This window comes from Macaca thibetana, chromosome 15, assembly GCF_024542745.1.
Source record: "Macaca thibetana thibetana isolate TM-01 chromosome 15, ASM2454274v1, whole genome shotgun sequence".
Taxonomy (NCBI): domain Eukaryota; kingdom Metazoa; phylum Chordata; class Mammalia; order Primates; family Cercopithecidae; genus Macaca; species Macaca thibetana.
Window position 1 is genome coordinate 27,102,175 of NC_065592.1, and position 19,928 is coordinate 27,122,102.

General features: G+C 40.2%; 1 protein-coding gene and 1 long non-coding RNA gene across 6 annotated transcripts in view; both read left to right on the forward strand.

Moving 5' to 3' along the window:
• Positions 1 to 1,859: 1,859 nt before the first annotated feature.
• Positions 1,860 to 19,928, forward strand: part of INIP (INTS3 and NABP interacting protein) — a 36,220-nt gene continuing 18,151 nt past the window's right edge. For 3 of the 5 annotated variants that reach the window (XM_050761065.1, XM_050761068.1, XM_050761069.1), the window contains exons 1-2: positions 1,860 to 2,006; positions 3,124 to 3,204. In XM_050761065.1, coding sequence (XP_050617022.1) covers positions 3,180 to 3,204 — 25 coding nt within the window. In that variant the 5' untranslated portion in view covers positions 1,860 to 2,006; positions 3,124 to 3,179. Of the gene's footprint in view, positions 2,007 to 3,120; positions 3,205 to 19,182; positions 19,267 to 19,928 lie in introns of those variants that run through there. The other 2 variants (XM_050761070.1, XM_050761066.1) reach the window with 2 other exon arrangements.
• Positions 5,808 to 14,901, forward strand: LOC126937549 (uncharacterized). The gene is made up of 2 exons (XR_007719772.1): positions 5,808 to 8,025; positions 9,239 to 14,901. It is a non-coding gene; the product is annotated as an uncharacterized LOC126937549 (long non-coding RNA).

Genomic DNA, 19,928 nt, shown 5'->3' on the forward strand with positions numbered 1-19,928 from the left:
TTCCCATCTTATAGATGATAGAACAGAGGCACCAAAAGGTTAAACCAGGGCTCACAATCATTAAGTGTTAAAGCTCGAATTTGCATTCAAGTAAACTGACTCACTATTAACCATTGCGTTAGAGGTTAACACAGTGAGGCAAAAGTTCCAAAAACTCTAGGAGAAGACAGAAGGGTTTCAAGGGCTATGACCTACCAAGTAAAAGGCAAAAGAATCGGAAGCAAGTTAAATTTATCTTTCTCCTGATAATGTTCTTTCAACTCTCAGAGGCTGAATTTACTAGGAAATTATAAAATGTTGTTTAGGGTTAGAACTCTTTTTTCTCTCACCTCCTTAAATAAGCTTTGTTCAGAATGTCCATTTGAAACTTAGACTGGAACTTTCTGTACCCTAGTTTCTATATTGCCTAGCTAGGCCACAAAACAAAAAAAATTCTAAGGTTCTATCAGCCATTTAGATCTCAGTCATCTTTTTAGTCATACTAGAACTCACAAAGTCCTCTTAACTGAAAGGGCTCCTGGCCTACCATCAAAATGCTCATGTGTTAGGCTTTATATCTGGATTAAAGTAAAGTCAGCAAGAACTGGTCTCAGAGGAATTCTTTCCTCCAGAACAGAGGCAATGTGTGAGATTTAAGAACTCAGGCCTTAGCATCTGGCAGAACTTTCAATTTGAATCTTAGCTCACTATTTGACATAGAGCAAGAAACACAAGTCTCAAATGTAAATCAGGAAACAACAGGACCAGAGCTGATGCACAGGAAGCACTTCGCATTGTAGAAGGCACTCAATAGCTGCTTGGTATAGAGTAAATACATGTTTGGTTTTGAGTAAATAAATACTTGGTATTGAAACGATTATTTCAGTCATTGATCTGTGCACAAGAAAATTGTGTATCATAAACATTTTACTCTTGAGCAAACATCGATTATTAAAAACATATGTTCAAATTCATTATCCATTCTATTTAATTAAATGCTTGAGGCGCTTGGGGAGCTTACATTTGTGATTTAAGTCTGTGTGTTTTTCAAATGTATCTTTCAGAAGAGATTAAGACACTGCAATTTTAAGCAGGGCAGTGTGGCTCACGCCTGTAATCCCAGCACTTTGGGAAGCTGAGGTGGGCAGATCCCTTGATGCCAGGAGTTCAAGACCAGCCTGGGCAACAAAGCGAGACACTGCCTCTATAAAAAACATTTTTTTAAATTAAAAAAAGTGCAATTTGAACACATGTCAATATAAGATTACCTTTTAATTCAAATGTGTAGATATCTATTGTGCTGGAATCAGGTGGGCAGCAGGTGATCTCACTCATGGCATCTTGGTGTTCTGCGATGTTGCACATCCACTTCTTAAATGCAGATTATTGCACTGTAATAAAAATCCTCCATGTTCAGTGCTTTCATTGTGTATAATTGTGTAAACTGTAGACAAAAAATATTCCTGAATTTGTGTGTGTGTGTATGTGTGTGCGCGGATGTGCAATCCGAGATGGTTGTTAAAGCTCGAAAGCGAGCTTAGCCTCTAGACTCGCCTCTCCTCCGAGGCCCAGCCAAGGTGGACTCGCACCGTCACAAGACCGGCCAGGCCGTGGCAATGAAGAAGCAGCCAGTCTTGGTGCTAGGGACCCAGTTGTTCTCCGTCCCGCCCCTGCCTGACAGCCCCGCCCTGCCCCGCCCCGAGCCACGCCCCACCCTGCCCCCCCTCCCCCCCAACAGTACTGCTTGCATCTCCCGTGAGCCTCTTCGACTGTCACTCTTTGGAGAAAAAGTGACGTCTGCACTGAGGTGGCCGCTAAAGTGCGAATCGCGACGGGTGGTGGCCGTTGGGTCCCGGCGGGAGGCGGGGTTTCCGCTCCCTGGGGCGCACGTCAGTCAGGAGGCGGAAGCTCAGCGGGGGCGGGAAGGTTGTAGTGCGGTGAGTTGAGCTCCTTTTGCCTAAGTGGTCGCGCCCCCTTTAAGAGCCGCGATTGGAAAGCGAGGCGGTCCCGGTGTCCTCGGGTCCCAGGTAAGTACGACAGTCTGGCGGCACCGGGGAATGGAAAAGTGTGGCCCCGGTCCTAACCTGCCGCCGCCGTCTTTGTTGCTACAGGCAGCGACCTCCCCTCCGACCTTGCCACCCAACATTTCTCGCTCCTACTTGCTTCCTTCGTCTCGTTCACAGCCCTGGCCCAGTCGGCTCTGCACGCCCGCAGGCAGGGACCTTTCTGGCACGCCAGTCTAGCCCTGTCACAAGATGGCCCTGTTGTCCTCCAGTCCTAACCCGGCATTGTCAGCCGCTGTAGACACCTAACGATTCGTTTATTAAAAACCGGTGCCTGTTTTCTATTTCTTATGTCTTTCCCGGCTCCCTAGACTAAGGCGTCACTCTTTGCTCCCAATGAAATTATGTGCCTCCGGCACTGTGCCCACCTTTTAAAGAGCGCGTTTGTTAAGCTTTTTTTTTTTAAAAAATTAATAGTATATGGTTGCTTGAAAAAGACTTTATTTTCCCATCGGATTATATGTTCCTTGAGAGTAGGAGTAGGATCTTGCTCATCTTGGATCTCCCCAGGATTTAGTACGAAAGCACGAAGTTTGGAAACCAGCAGCCCAAATAATTCTTACTAGCTTTATGACCCTGGGTACGGTCTCCTCATCTATAAAATGTTGATAAATAAATAAAGGAACTAATTTCGAGCATCTTACACAGTGTATGGTGTAGAGCAGGTACACTACTCCTTTTCTTTTTTTAGCTTTCAGCGTACACAGTAGTTGCTGGGTATGTGTTTTAGACGAATGCAGAGACACCATAGGTGAATGATTTTTTTTTCCTAACAGCATGATTGTATTGACTCTTATCAATTGGTTGATATATTTGGTAAATACAACCTAATGTTTATTAAAGACAGTAATGCTAAATGGTATGAACATCTGCAAGAATAAACAATGCCGTATTTAATTAAATGCTTGAGACACTAGCAGAGTTTACATGTGGGATTTCAGTCCGTGTACATTTCAAATGTATCTTTGTGAAGAGGTTAAGAAACAGCAAACATTTCATTGTAAGGAGGGAGGCTAACTGTTCCTTTTAGTTTGTGATTAAAATATGGTGCATTGTATATGTGTGTACACATATTTTACAGGTGATTGTGAAGTGCTGACCAATTGCCATTGGACATAATTGAAACAAAATAGGAAAATGGCAGCAAACTCTTCAGGACAAGGTAATGACAGCGGGAATTTCTTTACTAGGAACATTTTCCCCGTATAGTAAATGTATTTGAATAAGAGAAAATTTAGCATAGGGCAGTTACTGTAGCCAGAATTTAAAAAATGAATAGCAGGACAGGAGCAGTGGCTCACTCCTGTAAGCCCAGTACTTTGGGAGGCTGAGGCGGGTGGACTGCTTGAGGTCAGGAGTTCGAGATGAGCCTGGCCAACATGGTGAAACCCTGTCTCGACTAAAATACAAAAATTAGTTGGGTGTGGTGGCAGGCACCTGTAATCCCAGCTACTAGGGAGGAGAATTTCTTGAACCCAGGAGGTGGAGCTTGCAGTGAGCCGAGATCGCGCCACTGCATTCCAGACTGGGCGACAGAGTGAGACTCCATCTCAAAAAAAAAAAAAAAAAAAAAAAAAAAAAAAAGCAAAGAAAAAAACTACATTTGAAATACACTCATGTGCTGAATAATGACATACTGCTTATAGGATGGTGGTCCCATAAGATTATAACGGAGCTGAAAAATTTCAATCGCCTAGTGATATCTTGATAATCCTGACCGTGTGTAGGCCTAGGCCAATGTATGTGTTTGTGTCATTTTTAACAAAAAAGTTTAAAAAGTAAAAAATTAAACATTTTAAAAATAGAAAAAAGCCTATAGAATAAGGATATAAAGAAAATACTTTTTTTTTTTTTTTTTTTTTTTACAGCTGTACAGTGTTTTGTGTGTTTCTTGTTGTTGTTGTTTTGTTTTGTTTTGTTTTTGAGATGGAATTTCACTCTTGTTGCCCAGGCTGGAGTGCAATGGTGCGATCTTGGCTTACTGCAACTTTTTTTTTTTTTTTGATACGGAGTCTCGCTCTGTCGCCCAGGCTGGAGTGCAGTGGCGCGATCTCGGCTCACTGCAAGCTCCGCCTCCCAGGTTCCCGCCATTCTCCTGCCTTAGCCTCCAGAGTAGCTGGGACTACAGGCGCCCGCCACACCCGGCTAATTTTTTGTATTTTTAGTAGAGACGGGGTTTCGCCGTATTAGCCAGGATGGTCTCGATCTCTTGACCTCGTGATCCGCTCACCTCGGCCTCCCAAAGTGCTGGGATTACAGGCTTGAGCCACTGCGCCCGGCCAGGCTTACTGCAACTTCTGCCTCCCGGGTTCAAGCAATCCTCCTGCCTCAGCCTCCCAAATAACTGGGATTACAGGCACACGTCATCACGCTCGGCTAATTTTGTATTTTTAGTAGAGACGGGGTTTCTCCATGTTGGTCAGGCTGGTCTCGAACTCCCGACCTCAGGTGATCCACCCACCTTGGCCTCCCAAAGTGCTGGGATTACAGGCTTGAGCCACCGTGCCCAGCCCAGGATTTTGTGTTTTAAGCTAAGTGTTATTACAAAAGTCAAAAAGTTAAAAAAATTTAAAGGTTTATAAAATAAAGTTACAGTAAGCTAAGGTTAATAATGTATTATTGGAGAAGGAAAAATTTAATAAATGTAGTGGAGCCTAAGTATACAGTAGTATACAGTAACGTCCTAGATTTTTACATTCACTCACCACTCACTGACTCACCCAGAGTGACTTCAGTTCTGAAAGCTCATGCACAGTAAATGCCCTGTACAGGTATACCATTTTTTATCTTTTAAACTGTGTGTATGTGTGTGTGTGTGTATATGTGTATGTGTATGTGTGTGTTTTAAGATCTCGATTGGCTTTATTTGTGATTCTAGAATCAGGCAACACTTCATTTCATAAAATAGAATAAGTGTTCCCTAAGCCATATTTTTACTCTACCTTTTCTATGTTTAGATGCACAAATATTTAGCATTGTATTACAGTTGCCTACACTATTCAGTACAGTAACATGCTGTACACGTTTGTAGCCTTAGAGCAACAGACTGTACCATACAGCCTAGGTGTGTAGTAGGCTATACCATCTGGGTTTGTGTAAGTACACTGATGTTTGCACAACACAAAATCACCTGACAATGAGTTTCTCAGAATGTATCCCTGTTGTTAAGCAACATATGATGGTAGATCTGGCATTGGATCAGATATACAACATCCTTTATATTATTAATCCTATATTTTAATCTATGTTAAGATTATTTACATTGAAATTGTATTCCCATTATTCACCTTATGGCCTCTTCTGACGTCTATATTCGCTTGCTCTTTTACTTGAAATCAGAACCACTGTTAAAGAAGTTTTATTGTCATCATGCATTATCCGTGCCTTTATCTTCATTGCTGTAAAAACTTTTGTACACATTTCACCTGTGTTAAGATAGCTCCAAAACAAATCAAGTCAGACACATTTGCTGCTATCAAGGAGTTTTTATTTTAAAATGTTTATAAAAGTAAAATTTACTCTCTATAAAGTATTGAATCTCATTTGGCAAGCAGTTAACTGCTTAACTACTGGAAGGACGCCTGTATTTCTGTTCTGTGTCAAGTCTGAAGTCCTGTTTGACTCTCTGTATATTTGACCTATCTTCATATTTTTAAATTACTCATCTCTGTTCTGACTTTTTAAATCTTAGTTTTGTCTTAAACTTATGAACTCTTAAAAGTGTATACTCCTTTTGGTTAGGAGATCAAGACCATCCTGGCTAACACGGTGAAACCCCGTCTCTACTAAAAATACAAAAAATTAGCTGGGCATGGTGGCGGGCACCTGTAGTCCCAGCTACTCGGGAGGCTGAGGCAGGAGAATGGCATGAACTCGGGAGGCGAAGCTTGCAGTGAACCGAGATTGCGCCACTGCACTCCAGCCTGGGCAACAGAGCGAGACTCCATCTAAAAGTGTATACTCCTTTGGTCCAGCTTCTTTCATTCACCATACCGTCTGTGAGATTCATCTGTATTGTCATATTTTGCATGGATCAGTAGTTTGTTCCTTGTTATTGTGGAGTAGTATTCCATTGTATGACTATATCACATTTTGTTTATTCATTCTTCTGCTTGTGAGCTTTGGGGTTTTCTCAGTTTTGGCTGTTGTGAATAAAGCTGCTGTGAGCATTTAAAGTCTCTTTTGCAGATACTTTTTTTTTTTTCTTTGAGATGGAGTTTTGCTCTTGTTGCCCAAGCTGGAGTGCAAAATAGCATGATCTCGGCTCACTGCAACCTCCGTCTCCCGGGTTCAAGCAATTCTCCTGCCTCAGCCTCCCGAGTAGCTGAGATTACAGGCACATGCCACTATGCCCGGCTAATTTTTTGTAGAAACAGGGTTTCACCATGTTAGCCAGGCTGGTCTCGAACTCCTGACCTCAGGTGATCCGTCTGCCTCGGCCTTCCAAAATGCTGGGAATTACAGGCGTGAGCCACTGCACCTGGCCTCAGATACTTTTTTTTTTTTTAAGAGACAGGGTCTTGTTCTGTCACCTAGGCTGGAGCTCTGAGGTGGATGATAGCTCACTGCAGCCTCAAACTCCTGGGCTCAAGCAATCCTCCCGCCTCTACCTTTCAAAGTGCTGGGACTGCATGCGTGCATCACCATGCCTGGCTAATTTTTTTATTTTTTTGTAGAGAGAGGGTCTTGCTTTGTTGCCTGGGCTGTTCTTGAACTCCTGGCCTCAAGAAATCCTCCCACCTTGGCCTCCCATAATGTTGGGATTACAGGCATGAGCCACCATGCTGGGCCACTTGTACCATTTTATTATTTTAGTATACGTGCTGCCGAAGTGAGCTCTCTACTGTTTTATATTCTCTCTAGCAATATGTGAATGTTCTGGTTGATTCACATTTACTTTTGTCAGTCTTTAATTTTAGACATTCTAGAACATATGAAGTGACATCTCATTGTAGTATTAAAATGCATTTCCTTGATGACAAGTGCTGAGCACTTTCTTTGTACTTATTGGCCATTGTGAATCTTCCTTTACGAAGTGTTTGTTCACATCTTTTACTTATTTTCTAAAAATCGGCTTATTTCTTTTCTTAGCAAGTTGTTTTGTTTTCATTTTTCAGTCTGGATACAAATCCTTTGTCGGATATGTTTTGCACATATTTCCTCCCAGTCTTGCTTGCCTTTTCATTTTCTTAATGAGCTTTGGGGTTGTCTTATGGTGTTGTTCTTATCCTGTATGTCATGTGTTATTTTTCTCTGGCTGCTTTTAGGATTTTCTCTTTGTATTTCAGTGGTCTGACTGTGGTATGCCTAGAGGTGGTTTTCTTGTTTGGGGTTTGTTGAGCTTTTTGGATCTGTAGGTTGATGTCTTTCACTAAATGTGGGATGTTTCCATCCATTATTCAAGTACTCCAAGGCTCTGCTTATTTTTCCTCAATATTTTTTTCTCTGTTTTTCAGATTGGATAATTTCTAATGCTCTAACTTTAATAACTGTTCTGCCATCTCCAATCTGCTGTTAATTGAACATTTTGTTTCAATTTACTTTTTAGTTCTAGAATTTCCATTTGATTATTTTCCATAGTTCATATTTCTTTGCTGAAATACCCCTTTTATTTATTGTGTCTTTTTCACTTGAGTCCTTGAACATATTTATAATGGCTGATTTTAAATCCTTGACTGATAATTATATCATTGGGGTTATCTTGGAGTTGGTTTCTGTTGACAGCATTTCGGTGCATATGTGTCATGTTTTCCTTTTTCTTCCTATAACTCGTGATTTGTTATTGGGTACTGGACATTGTGGAAACTCTGGATTCTGTTATATTCTTCTGAAATGTGAATTTTGTTCTAGCAGACAGCTTGACTCAACTCAGACTCGACTCCAAAATCTTGTCTCTCCTGTGTTGGGCAGCAGCTGAAATCTTGCAGCGTTTTTCAGCTTCCACCATCTGCTTTATTGATGGGCTGCCTGGGATCTCCCCTGGGTATGTGTAGTTCAGCAGTGAGAGAAAACTTTGAGTGGATTTTATATGCATGAATTGGGCTTTATTCCTTCTGCCTTTCCTTCAAGCCTTGCCCCTAATTTTTTGGCTATTCTGTCAGCCCTGAACTTGAGTTCTTCTCTGACACCTCAAGCTAGTAAGGTGAGGCTAACCAAGCTGTTAGTGGATTAGGGAGTGCTTCAGGCAAAAGGCCACAAGTTCCCAAATCTCACCAGTTGCAGTTTCTGCCTGATATTAGTCAGACTCCAGTGCCTTTAAATAGTGAATTTTTAATATTTTAGTATTATATTTGTGGCAGGATTAGCCCAACCAGACTACTCTGCCAGTTGAAAGCTTGCTGATTCTGTTTTAGTTTATTAATTATATTTAGGACAAACTAAAGGTTACATGAGTTTCGTAGAATTATAGTATTGTAAAAATCAAGTTGTGGTGACAGCTTACCAGCTGTAACCAGCTAATACCATTCTGTTCTCCTCTCACATAGCCATGTGTGATTTGTGTGCTCTGTGGACTAAACATAGGTCCACATTCCCTTGTGGTTGTTGACCTCTTTATTTTTCCATTAAATTATAAGGGCCCATATTAAAAATAACTTAATTTGAGCTTAAATGAAAACTAAGAGAAGTCTATTTTGGAAACATAATACGCTGCTAAAAACCACACAATGCACTCCAAATGAACACAGATTTTCAATTATCCCACTATTAGCACAAATCATTGAGATTTACAATATGCTGGTTACTTTTTTTGTAGTTGTAGTAAAAATGCAATCATTTTTAGTATTACCTTTGACTGATCCATAGTCAGGTCCACTATGAAACATCCCCTAATCTAAATAGAAATGAATTTAGCCTTTTGGCTTCCGTTGCTCCTTTGTCAGGGATCTTTGTTGGTGTCATGGAACTGCTGCTACTAGGAACCAGCAGAGGGAGTCCACATCGTGTTCTAGAGACTCCCAGACTCCAGTGAAATTTTAAAATTCTTATTTATTCAGATCTATTGTATTTTTTTTCTCTCTGTCTTTTTAATTTTTTTAAGAGGCAGGGTCTTGCTTTGTTGCCTAGGCTGGAGTACAGTGGTGTGATTGTAGCTCCCTGCAGCCTCCAACTCCTCAGCTTAGCATCCCAAGTAGCTGAGACTATAGGCACATGCTACCACGCCTGGCTAATTTTTTTTCCTTTTTTTTTTCCTGTAGAAACAGGGTCTCGCTTTGTTGCCCCGGCTGGTCTTGAACTCCTGAACTCCTGTTCTCAAGCAGTTCTCCCACCTTGGCTTCCCAAAGCATTGGAATTGCAAGTGTGAGCCACCGTGCCTGGCTGTATTTTACTTTCTGTAGTAAATAATTTCTGTACTGTTTGTATGTATAAGAATTACTTAATAGGGAGATTTATGCCAAGGGCCGTAATTACCTTAAAATGACAACTGAAAGAACCATGATTTTAAAAAAAACTTTATGTGTTGTAATTTATTAATGTAAATAAATATATTTTACTTATTTTGTCTGGTGTAGAGAACAATTCCATTGTTTTGGGGACTAAGCCCTCTTTCAGATCTAGCAGTCTTTCATGCCGTCATAGTAATCAGGACTGCTAAATTTCATATGCTCTTGACAGTCACTGCCGTCCCATGTTCTTCATACTGTCCAATGTAGTGTGGAACATTTGGTAGGCTTTCAGTCATGAGAATTTTAGTATGCAGAGGCAGACTGTCAACCTGGAGTTTGGACAAGATACCAAAAGCAGCAGAGTCTTTCATTATTGGTAAATGTCAAGGTCCTGTGATGATGTGGTGGCATCGGATTGGTTCAGCCTGATTTCAGAGAGACCTGGTGAAATACTGAGTAAGGAACATGAATTCTTTTGTTTGATTTTTTCAATTTTACAGATACCTGAAAATGCAACCATAAGATCTGCAGATCAGGTAGTAGGAACTATTGCTTTTGGGCCAGTCCAGGTGCTCTCAGCTGTGATTTCAGCATGCTGCATAGGCATGGAATTGCAAGGCTCCTGGGAAGTGTCTTGTTTGACCTCAGACCCAAGTACAAGTCTTCACCTAAACCATGGATGGTCCAGAAGGAAAGCAAGTTTATTCTTCAGGTTTATACTAAAGTATGCCACCTCTCAATTAAGAGTTTGTCCCAGTGATGCATAAAAAGCATCTGAAAATTCTTGTATTTGTACCTTTTTAAAGATGAGAGTACGGATACAAAGACACAATTTGGAGTAGGTTTCTAAAGGCTAAATTTCTTTTTGTTGCATTTTAATTGCTACGGCAAAGAGAATAAATTAGATTTCTGATGCTAGGCCTGACCTGTAGGCTCCAGATTGAAATTGTAACTGGAAAGAATATTATGTAAAGTAATCTGAGACTGTATAGTTAGGAGAGAGTATGGGATCCCCACGTGCACTCAGAGTGGCCTGGGAGTCTGAAATGTGAATATAATTAGAAAGCTGCATGCTAAGTAGTTGTGGCCTATCTAGTGAGAAACTGTTCACTGATAGAGAATTGTCGATATGGGATGACAGGAATCTAGTGATGTTAACCTAATGACTAGGGAGAAAGAATGCTAGATAATAATAAAAATAATAGTGTGTATTTATTAAACAACTACCATGTGGCAGGCAGTGTTCTAGGACTTTTACTTACGTTTTTCTGTATTTCCTGTAACCACCCTTTAAAGCTGTTACTGTTATCTCCATTGGTCCTGAGGCATGGTGAGGTAATTTTCCCAATATTCAATAGCAAGCAATAGTGCTGAGATGAGAACCCAAGTTGATTCCAAGTCCCAAGTTCGTTGTTCATTCTGTTTTCCCATACTGCCCTTCAGTAGGGGGAATTACAACATTCTGATGATAGCACTGATAGGAAACCACTGGGAGCTCGAGACAAGGGGCAAAAGACCTCTTCTTAATCTTTATTGGGATTAATCTAATCTTCTACATTGGTTGTTAAGCAGAAAATCCTTTAAGTGAAAAGGGCCTGTGAGTTTATATGTGAGAAGAAAAGAAAAATGAGTGGGGAAGAAAGATTGATTCAAGCAGAAGATACATCATCATCTTACCAACCTCAATGGGTAGAAAAAGTGGCAGTAGTGTTAAGAGGAGTGAGTCCTTAGGTCTAGGTGAAAGAGAATATGAACACAGACAAATCACCTGAGCAGACATTAGGACTTGATTCCTTTTCTTTGTTATGTATTTTTGGTAAACTCTGAAAGGTGGCTTATGATTTAGTAATTTTTTAATCTTGCAAGATATAGGAAACGTTCGTCATTAACTAGATTTAGGACAGAGCAAGAAAATGGATTCTTTCCTAGAATCCGTTTAGAGACCCTGTCTCTTAAAAAAAAAAATTAATAAAAAAAATTAGCTGGGCATGGGGCTGAGGTGGGAGGATCGCTTGAGTATGGGAAGTTGAGGCTTCTGTGAGCCCTGATCATACCACTGCACTCTAGCCTGCACAACAGAGTGAGACCCTGTCTCAAAAATAAATAAATAAAAGAAGAAATGCAGCCCTGGCAACACCTTGATTTTAGCCCAGTGAGACCTCTGACCTATAGATCCGTAAGACAATAGATTTGTGTCATTTTAAGCCACGAATTTTGGGTAATTTATTACAGCAGCCATAGAAAACCAATGCATATTTAACTGCAAGAACCAAAAAAATCTAGGACCCCTCCATGACACCTTCTTCCTCATTCCTTCCTAGTCAATCCATCACTCTCCTCCTGAGTTAACTTCCTAAATAGCTATTGGATCTGTTTGTATCTGCATTTCCATCCACTAATAACTTTTATTATCTCTAGCTCTTTCTACTGTGATAGTTTCCTATTTTCTCTTGTCTGTTCTCGACATTGCAGTTAGAGTGATCTCTTTAAAGGCGGAAAGGTTATTTTGTTCCTCACCCCTAATTTTATGCCTTAGATTTCAGTTCAAGCATCACCTCCTTTGAAAGCCTTCTCTGACACTGCTCCCCCAACTTTCATGCTAGGTTAAGTTTATTTAGCATTCATTCCTACAATAATGATTGTTATAAATGCTCATCAAATGGTTTCTTTATTTCAGACTACTCATGTTAGATTTTAATGACACATTCATTCATGTGATTATTTGATTGATCTGTTTTCACCGGACAGTTTGAAAACCATGAGAGCTAGAATCATGTCAAGTTTTGCCTTATCATTGCATCCTTAGAACCTAACTTTGTGCCTGTGTGTGATAGTGTGAAAGACTGCTCGATCTGAAAGAGGGCTTAGTCCACAACACAATAAATATTTGTTGAATCAATAAAATAACTGAAAACATGTTAAACTAATAGTGCCATAGTGACATTCCTCTAATACTAAACATAGGTGTCTCAGGTATGGTACTTTAATGTACTATACAGTTGTGAAGAGTCTATAGCTTGTAGGATAACCACTCGACAGGATTTAAGTAATCTTTTAAAAATTATTGTTATGAAAGTGTAGTAGATTGTCCGTAACTATATAATCAAAATAATTTTCACTTTTAGCTTGAGATTTTTTTACAATAAGAAGAATTTCAGTTAGTCTTCATTTAAGTGTGATAGAGCTGTTAAAGGAAAATGATTATCAGCTCTTAGATTTTAAATGCAATCTGATGTAATGCTAGTTACTTGAGAGTGTTTTTAGTGACAAAGAAATGTGCGGGAGGAAAAAAAAGAAATGTGTGGGAGTCAAAATGTTTCCATGAATGAATGAGAAAATGAGAACATACGTGATTGTGAATGGAGATAGTGTTATAGTTCCAAAAGTGGAAATGTTTTTTCAAACAAAAGCCAGGCAACAGAGCGAGACCCTGTCTCTTAAAAAAAAAAAAAGTTTGAAACAGATTTTTTAATTTGTTTTTTAAAAAGGTTAGTTATAAAGGGATATTAAATAATTCCAGCCAATTACTTAGAAACATAGCTTGGTTAAAAAAAAAAAAAAAAAAAGAGGCCAGGCACGGTGGCTCACGCTTGTAATCCCAGCACTTTGGGAGGCCGAGGTGGGCGGATCACCTGAGGTCGGGAGTTTGAGACTGGCCTGACCAACATGGAGAAACACTGTCTCTACTAAAAATACAAAATTAGCCAGGCATGGTGGCTAATGTGTAATCATGGTGGCATGATTATGCGTGCCTGTAATCCCAGCTACTTGGGAGTCTGAGGCAGGAGAATCGCTTGAACCTGGGAGGTGGAGGTTGTGGTGAGCCTGAGATCACGTCACTGCACTCCAGCCTGGGTGACGTGAGTGAAACTCCATCTCAAAAAAAATAAAAGAAAAATAAATAAATAAATAGTTTCTGCTAGGTTTGCTGTAATCCTGGTATTTTGGGAGGCTGGGGTGGAAGGATCACTTGAGCCCATCAAGACCAGCCTGGGCAACACAGCAAGAACCCTGTTTCTATACTATTTTAAAAAATTAAAGTAATATTTCTTACCATACATGAGATAATATATTAAACATCTTTGTGCTTCTGAGACTGAAAAGAGATGCATTGAATTATATCAGGAGACTATATAGGTTAAAAAGAAACCCTCATGTAGTGAGTATAACATTGTTAAAAGTTATATATTGATGCCCTAGTTAGAGTAAGTTTGAACCCTGAAATTAACAGAATCTTACCATAGAAAATTGCGGGCTGGGTGTGGTGGCTCATGCCTGCAATCCCACTACTTTGAGAGTCTGAGGCAGGAGGATTGCTTGAGGCCAGGAGTTTGAGATGAGCCTGGGCAACATAGTGAGACCCTGTCTCTACAAAAAATTGAAAAAAAAAAATTAGCCAGGTGTGCTAGTGCACACATATAGTCTTAGCTGCTTTGGAGGCTGAGGCAGGAGGATCGCTTGAGCCCAGGAATTTGAGGCTTCAGTGAGCTCTATTTTTAGTTTTTTGAGGAACCTCCAAACTGTTCTCCATGGTGGTTGTACTAATTTACATTCCCACTAACAGTTTACAAGGGTTCCCTTTTCTCCACATCCTTGCCAATGTTTGTTATTGCCTGACCTTTGGATAAAAGCCATTTTGACTGAGGTGAGATGATATCTCACTGTAGTTTTGATTTGCATTTCTCTGATGATCAATGGTGTTGAGCACCTTTTCATATTGCACTATTTCTTGAACAGGTCTCTATCTCACTGCCTGTCTCCGATCCTGGATTAACTTTTCCCTGCAGCAGGTCTCTTCTACCCTGTAATCTATTCTCTGTTACCACCAGAGGGTGTTCGAAACCGTGCCAAGATTGATCTCTGCCTCGTCCTTTTCTAAATACTCTCAGTAGCTCCTCATTGCCTATTTGATGAAACTAAGAATCTACATGTAATACAAGGTCCCTAAATATCTGACTGCTTCTTAACCTTCCCAGCTGCTTCTTTCACTGCTTTTTCCACACATAATTTGTGCTAGAGTCACTTGTATTTATTTGCCAATTCCCAAGCATTCCGTCCCATTTCATTCTTTAATGTCTGAAGAGATTTGGGGCATGGAGAAAATACTCATCACTGCTCATAATTTAATACTCAGTTTAATAAACCTACTTATCTAATACACTAAAGTTCTAAAATAAAATGTTTTAAAACATTTAGGTGTGGTGGCTTACGTGTGTAATTCCAGCACTTTGGGAGGCCAAAGTGGGAGAATCACTTGAGCCCAGGAGTTTGAGACCAGCATGGGCAACACAGGGGGATCCCATTTGTACAGAAGCTTTTAAAAATTAGCCAGGTGTGGTGGCACATGCCTGTGGTCCCAACTACTTGGGAGGCTGAGGTGGGAGGATGCCTTGAGCCGGGGAGGTCAAGGCTGCAGTGAGCCTTGATTATGCCACCTGCACTCCACCCTGGGCAACAGAACAAGACCTTGTTTCTTTTTTTTTTTTTTTTTTTTTTTTTTTTTTTTTTTTTTTTTTTTGAGACGGAGTCTCGCTCTGTCGCCCAGGCTGGAGTGCAGTGGCCAGATCTCGGCTCACTGCAAGCTCCACATCCCGGGTTCACGCCATTCTCCTGCCTCAGCCTCCCGAGTATCTGGGACTACAGGCGCCCGCCACCTCGCCCGGCTAGTTTTTTGTATTTTTTAGTAGAGACGGGGTTTCACCGTGTCAGCCAGGATGGTCTCGATCTCCTGACCTCATGATCCGCCCGTCTCGGCCTCCCAAAGTGCTGGGATTACAGGCTTGAGCCACCGCGCCCGGCCAAGACCTTGTTTCAAAAAACATTTTTTAAAAACATTTAGACATTGTTTACAAGCTTAGTTAAATTATGTTTAATAACAGTTTAAATTACAATTATAATTAATTATAGTGTCTGTTAAACTTCACTTTATATAGTGGTCAAAAATTTACCTAAAATTAAATGTATTTTAAAATACTAACCTGTTGGTTTAATTTATACATTCTATACTTGTTTTTTCTTTTCTTTTTTTTTTTTTTTTGAGACAGGGTCTCGCTCTGTTGCCCAGGGTGGAACGCAATGGCACAAGCATGGCTCACTGCAGCTTTGACCTGCCAGGTTCAAGCCATCTTCCTGCCTAAGCCTCCTGAGTAACTGAGACCACAAGTGTGCACTACATCCAGCTGATTTTTCTTATTTTTAGTAGAAACGAGGTCTCACTATGTTGCCCAGGCTGGTCTTGAATTCCTGGGCTCAAGTGAACCTCCTGCCTTGGCTTCCCAAAGTGCTGGGATTACAGGCATGAACCACTGCACTCGGCTGATATACTTGCATTTTTATATTTCCCTAGAGTTACAATACTCTTCTAGATTTCTATTTCTATACTTTTCCAGAATTATAGTAATTTTTCTATACCTTTGTAGGTTACAGTAATCTTACCACTACCAAAACAAAGCAAAATTTCAAATTACTGAGAGTTCAGAGTTGTTGATGGATTTGATTCTTAATTAAAACACAAGGTTTGGTTATGCCTAACGCTTATCCAAAGGCTGTGCTGATGGGAACCTAAAGTTGTGTTGGTGTGCATTAGTTCCCCTCTATAATTGAATGTTACCTGCTCAGGGGGATTTTTTTTTTAAGTTCATGCCTTTCTCCTAGACTGTTAGTTTCTTGCAGCCTAGAGTTATTCCAGGAATTGAAATATTCTTTATTTTGTGTGTGATCAGTGTTTCATAGCTCAGAGTTCTGTTGTCATTATAACTTGCCCTTTTCTGGCAGCAGTAGTGCCAGGAATTATAGATGTCTCCTCTCCTGAGCGATCAGGGATGAGTTACGTACTGTGAGCTCTCTAGGATATTGGACTAATTCACCCTTTTAGAACTCACAATGTCTACTCGGGCATTGTGTGTGATTATAGGCAGTCATCAGCCACTGCGTCTCCTTTAAAAATACATCCTACTGTATGTGTTCGGGCCTGTGCTGATCTGAATTTCTTGTTGTTGGTACATGACCTGCTTTTTTTTGGAACTGTTTGGCTTAGTCACACATAATTCCTTGCATCCACCCTACCCTCCTTGTACTGAAACAAAAAAGTACACGGCTATACTTCATAAATAGACATAACAGGAGAAACAAAACACCTAAGTGTTAACACCAACCTAGTTATTAATATAATAAGACACTGGATACCCTATTATTTTCACCCTTCTTTGCAACTATCATTTATCTTAGCTTTCCCTTTTGCATCTCATTATGAATTCATGGCTTATCACAGACTTAATTTATTCCATTTAGCTGTAATTATTATTCTCTTTTTAATGTTCAAATTGTGACAGCCTGGCTAACCTCAAATTGACTTTTTTGTCCTTTTATCACTTACCTTGGACCTTTTTAAAAAATTCTTCTCGGCTGGGCACAGTGGCTCACGCCTGTAATCCCAGCATTTGGGAGGCTGAGGTGGAAGGATTCCTTGAGACCAGGAGTTCAGGATCAGTCTGGGCAACACAAACTTTGTCTCTACAAAAAATAAAAAATTTAGCTAGGAGCATGACTGGTGGTGCCTACATGTAGTCCTAGGTACTTGGGAGGCTGAGGTGGGAAGATGGGTTAAGCCCCAAAGTTTGAGGCTGCAATAAGCCATGATCCCACCACTGCACTCGAGCTCTGGGTGACAGAGCAAAACTTCATCTCTAAGAACAAAAAATAAATGGATACATAAAAATGTTAAAAGTCTTCTTGCTTTCTGACAAGATAGTCCAATCCCATTTTGATATTTTTTTTCTGCCCTAAGACATTGAACTAGTATTCTCCCTAAAACTCTGGGGTTTTTTTGGTTTTTTTTTTCGTTGTTGTTGTTTTGTTTTGTTTTTATAGAGACAGGGTCTCACTGTGTTGCCCAGGCTGGTCTCAAACTCCTGGCCTCAAATGATCCTCCCACTTTGGCCTCCCAAAGTGCTGGTATTACATGTGTGAGCCACTGTGCCTGACCTCTGGTTCCTTCTTAATGGAGAATAGTATTAGAGACCAAAATCTGTTCAACATGGAGTTGAGGATAAGGAGGGAGGCATTTTTACTGGCCGTTGTAGTGACAGAGCAGGAGACCATGTTTCTTTTAGGGCATATGTTAATAATGGCAGTCCAATTTAACATTACTAGATCTTTTTCCGTCTTACCATTTTTCTTTATTATAAGGTTGCATTGACCATGACCACTATCATATTGGCATATAACTTTCTGTGTGAAGATCCCTCTGCCAGGAATGCTTCTTCTCACCCCTTTTCACTAGTTGGCAAAGTTCTTGCCAAGTAAAATGAGAGGAGGAGGGAGTAGAATGCATTTCATTTAAAGCTCAACCTAGTTCAGAAATGTTAAATAAAACCAGAACAATTGAATATTCTTCTGATATCTTCCAGTATTTTTATTGAATTCGTTTTCTTCCACTAAAAAAAAAAAAAAGGAAAAAAAAAAACAATATCGAATCAAGCTATCCTGTCAGCTTGGTGTTAGATTTGAAAATCATTTGTCAAATTATAGTTACATCATACTCTCAGCATTTATAAATTTTTCATCTGGGGACAGTGGCTCATGCCTGTAATCCCAGCACTTTGGGAGGCCCCGAGCAGAAGGATCATTTGAGGTTAGGAGTTCAAGACTAGCCTGGCCAACATAGTGAAACCCTGTATTTACGAAAAATAAAGAAATTAGCTGGGCATGGTGGCATGTTCCTCCTGTAGTCCTAGCTACTTGAGAGGCTGAGGTGGGAGGATCGCTTGAGCCCAGGAGGTCAAGGCTACAGTGAGCTGTGATGGTGCTACTGCACTCCAGCCTGGGTGAAGGAGCAAGACCCTCCCTCTAAAACTAACTAAATGGATAAATAATTTTTTAGTACTTCTAAAAATTACTCTTCAAATTTCATAGTATTAAATTTTAAAGTGTTTTTAAAATTCGCGGCCAGGCGCAATGGCTCATGCCTGTAATCCCAGCACTTTGGGAGGCTGAGGTGGACAGATCACGAGGTCAAGAGATCAAGACCACCCTGGCCAACATGTTGAAACCCTGTCTCTACTAAAAATACAAAAATTAGCTGGGCGTGGTGGCACGTGCCTGTAGTCCCAGCTAATTGGGAGGCTGAGGCAGGAGAATCACTTGAACCTGGGATGCAGAAGTTGCAGTAAGCCAAGATCATACCACTGCACTCCAGCCTGGTGACAGAGCAAGACTCCATCTTGAGCACAACTCAGTTGTGCTCCTATTCATATGAACATTATCGATCAGATTATCTTTATATAGGCTTTTTAATGCTTTTTTCATTGTTGACTGTTCTTCATATAATTTTTATGTATGTATAATTACAGTGACCCCAAAATATTTTTGTGTGAACAAGTTAATCTTGAGGGAAATTGATACTGCTGTAAACAACAGATCAGGATTTTCCAATATGGCCATTTATTTTGCTCATGACAAAATTTAGACATTGTCAGATTTTAAAAATTGCTTTTCAAGACTATGTGTGCTTTTCGAGAATTGTGTGTGTGTGTGTGTGTATGTATATATATATATATTTTTTTTTTTTGAGACAGTTTCACTCTCTTGCCCAGGCTGTAGTGCAGTGGCAGTCCAGTCATGGCTAACTGCAGCCTTGAACTCCTAGGTTCAAGGAATCCTGCTGCCTCATCCTCCCAAGTAGTTGGGACTGTAGGCACACACCATCATGCCCTGCTAAATTCAAAAAATAATTTTTTTTTTTTTTTTTTATACAGACAAGGTCTCGCTGTGTTGCCCAGGCTGATCTTGAACTCCTGGCCTTAGGTGATCCTCCTGCCTCATCTTCCCAAAGCACAAATGTGAGCCACCTGGCCCTATTTTATATTTATAGTATCTCTAAATCGCTAAAAAGATGGAACCACATGATTATCTTCTAAGAATGTAGTAGCCTCCACTGAGAAAGAACAAGTCTTGTGCTATAGTTGACAAAAAGCATGTGCAATTTGTATATATAAATGGGAGAGTACCAATTTCCCTTGGAAAACATTCTTCACTTTACAAAGAACTCACCTTTGGATTCCTCTAAATGACACGTTCCAGTATACTTAAACATGTCTTTCCATAATTATCTTACCTTAATTCATATTACGTAACTTTTAGGGAAATGTCTATTGTATAAAATCAATAATACCTGTGTTTTACATCTTTCCATTTGATTATTATAAGAGCATGATTTGTTTGCTTATTTGGATAACAGGCTCACTATGAGGTAGTAAATAGAGCCATATATGAGAACAACATAACTCTCCTTAGTGGACTGCTTTTATTTTTATTTTTATTTTTCGAGGCAGAGTTTCGCTTTGTTGCCCAGGCTGGAGTGCAGTGTCACGATCTCAGCTCACTGCAACCTCTACCTCCCAGTTCAAGCAATTCTTGTGTCTCAGCCTCCTAAGTAGCTGGGATTACAGGTGCCTGCTACCACGCCTGGCTGATTTTTTGTGTTTTAGCAGAGATGGGGTTT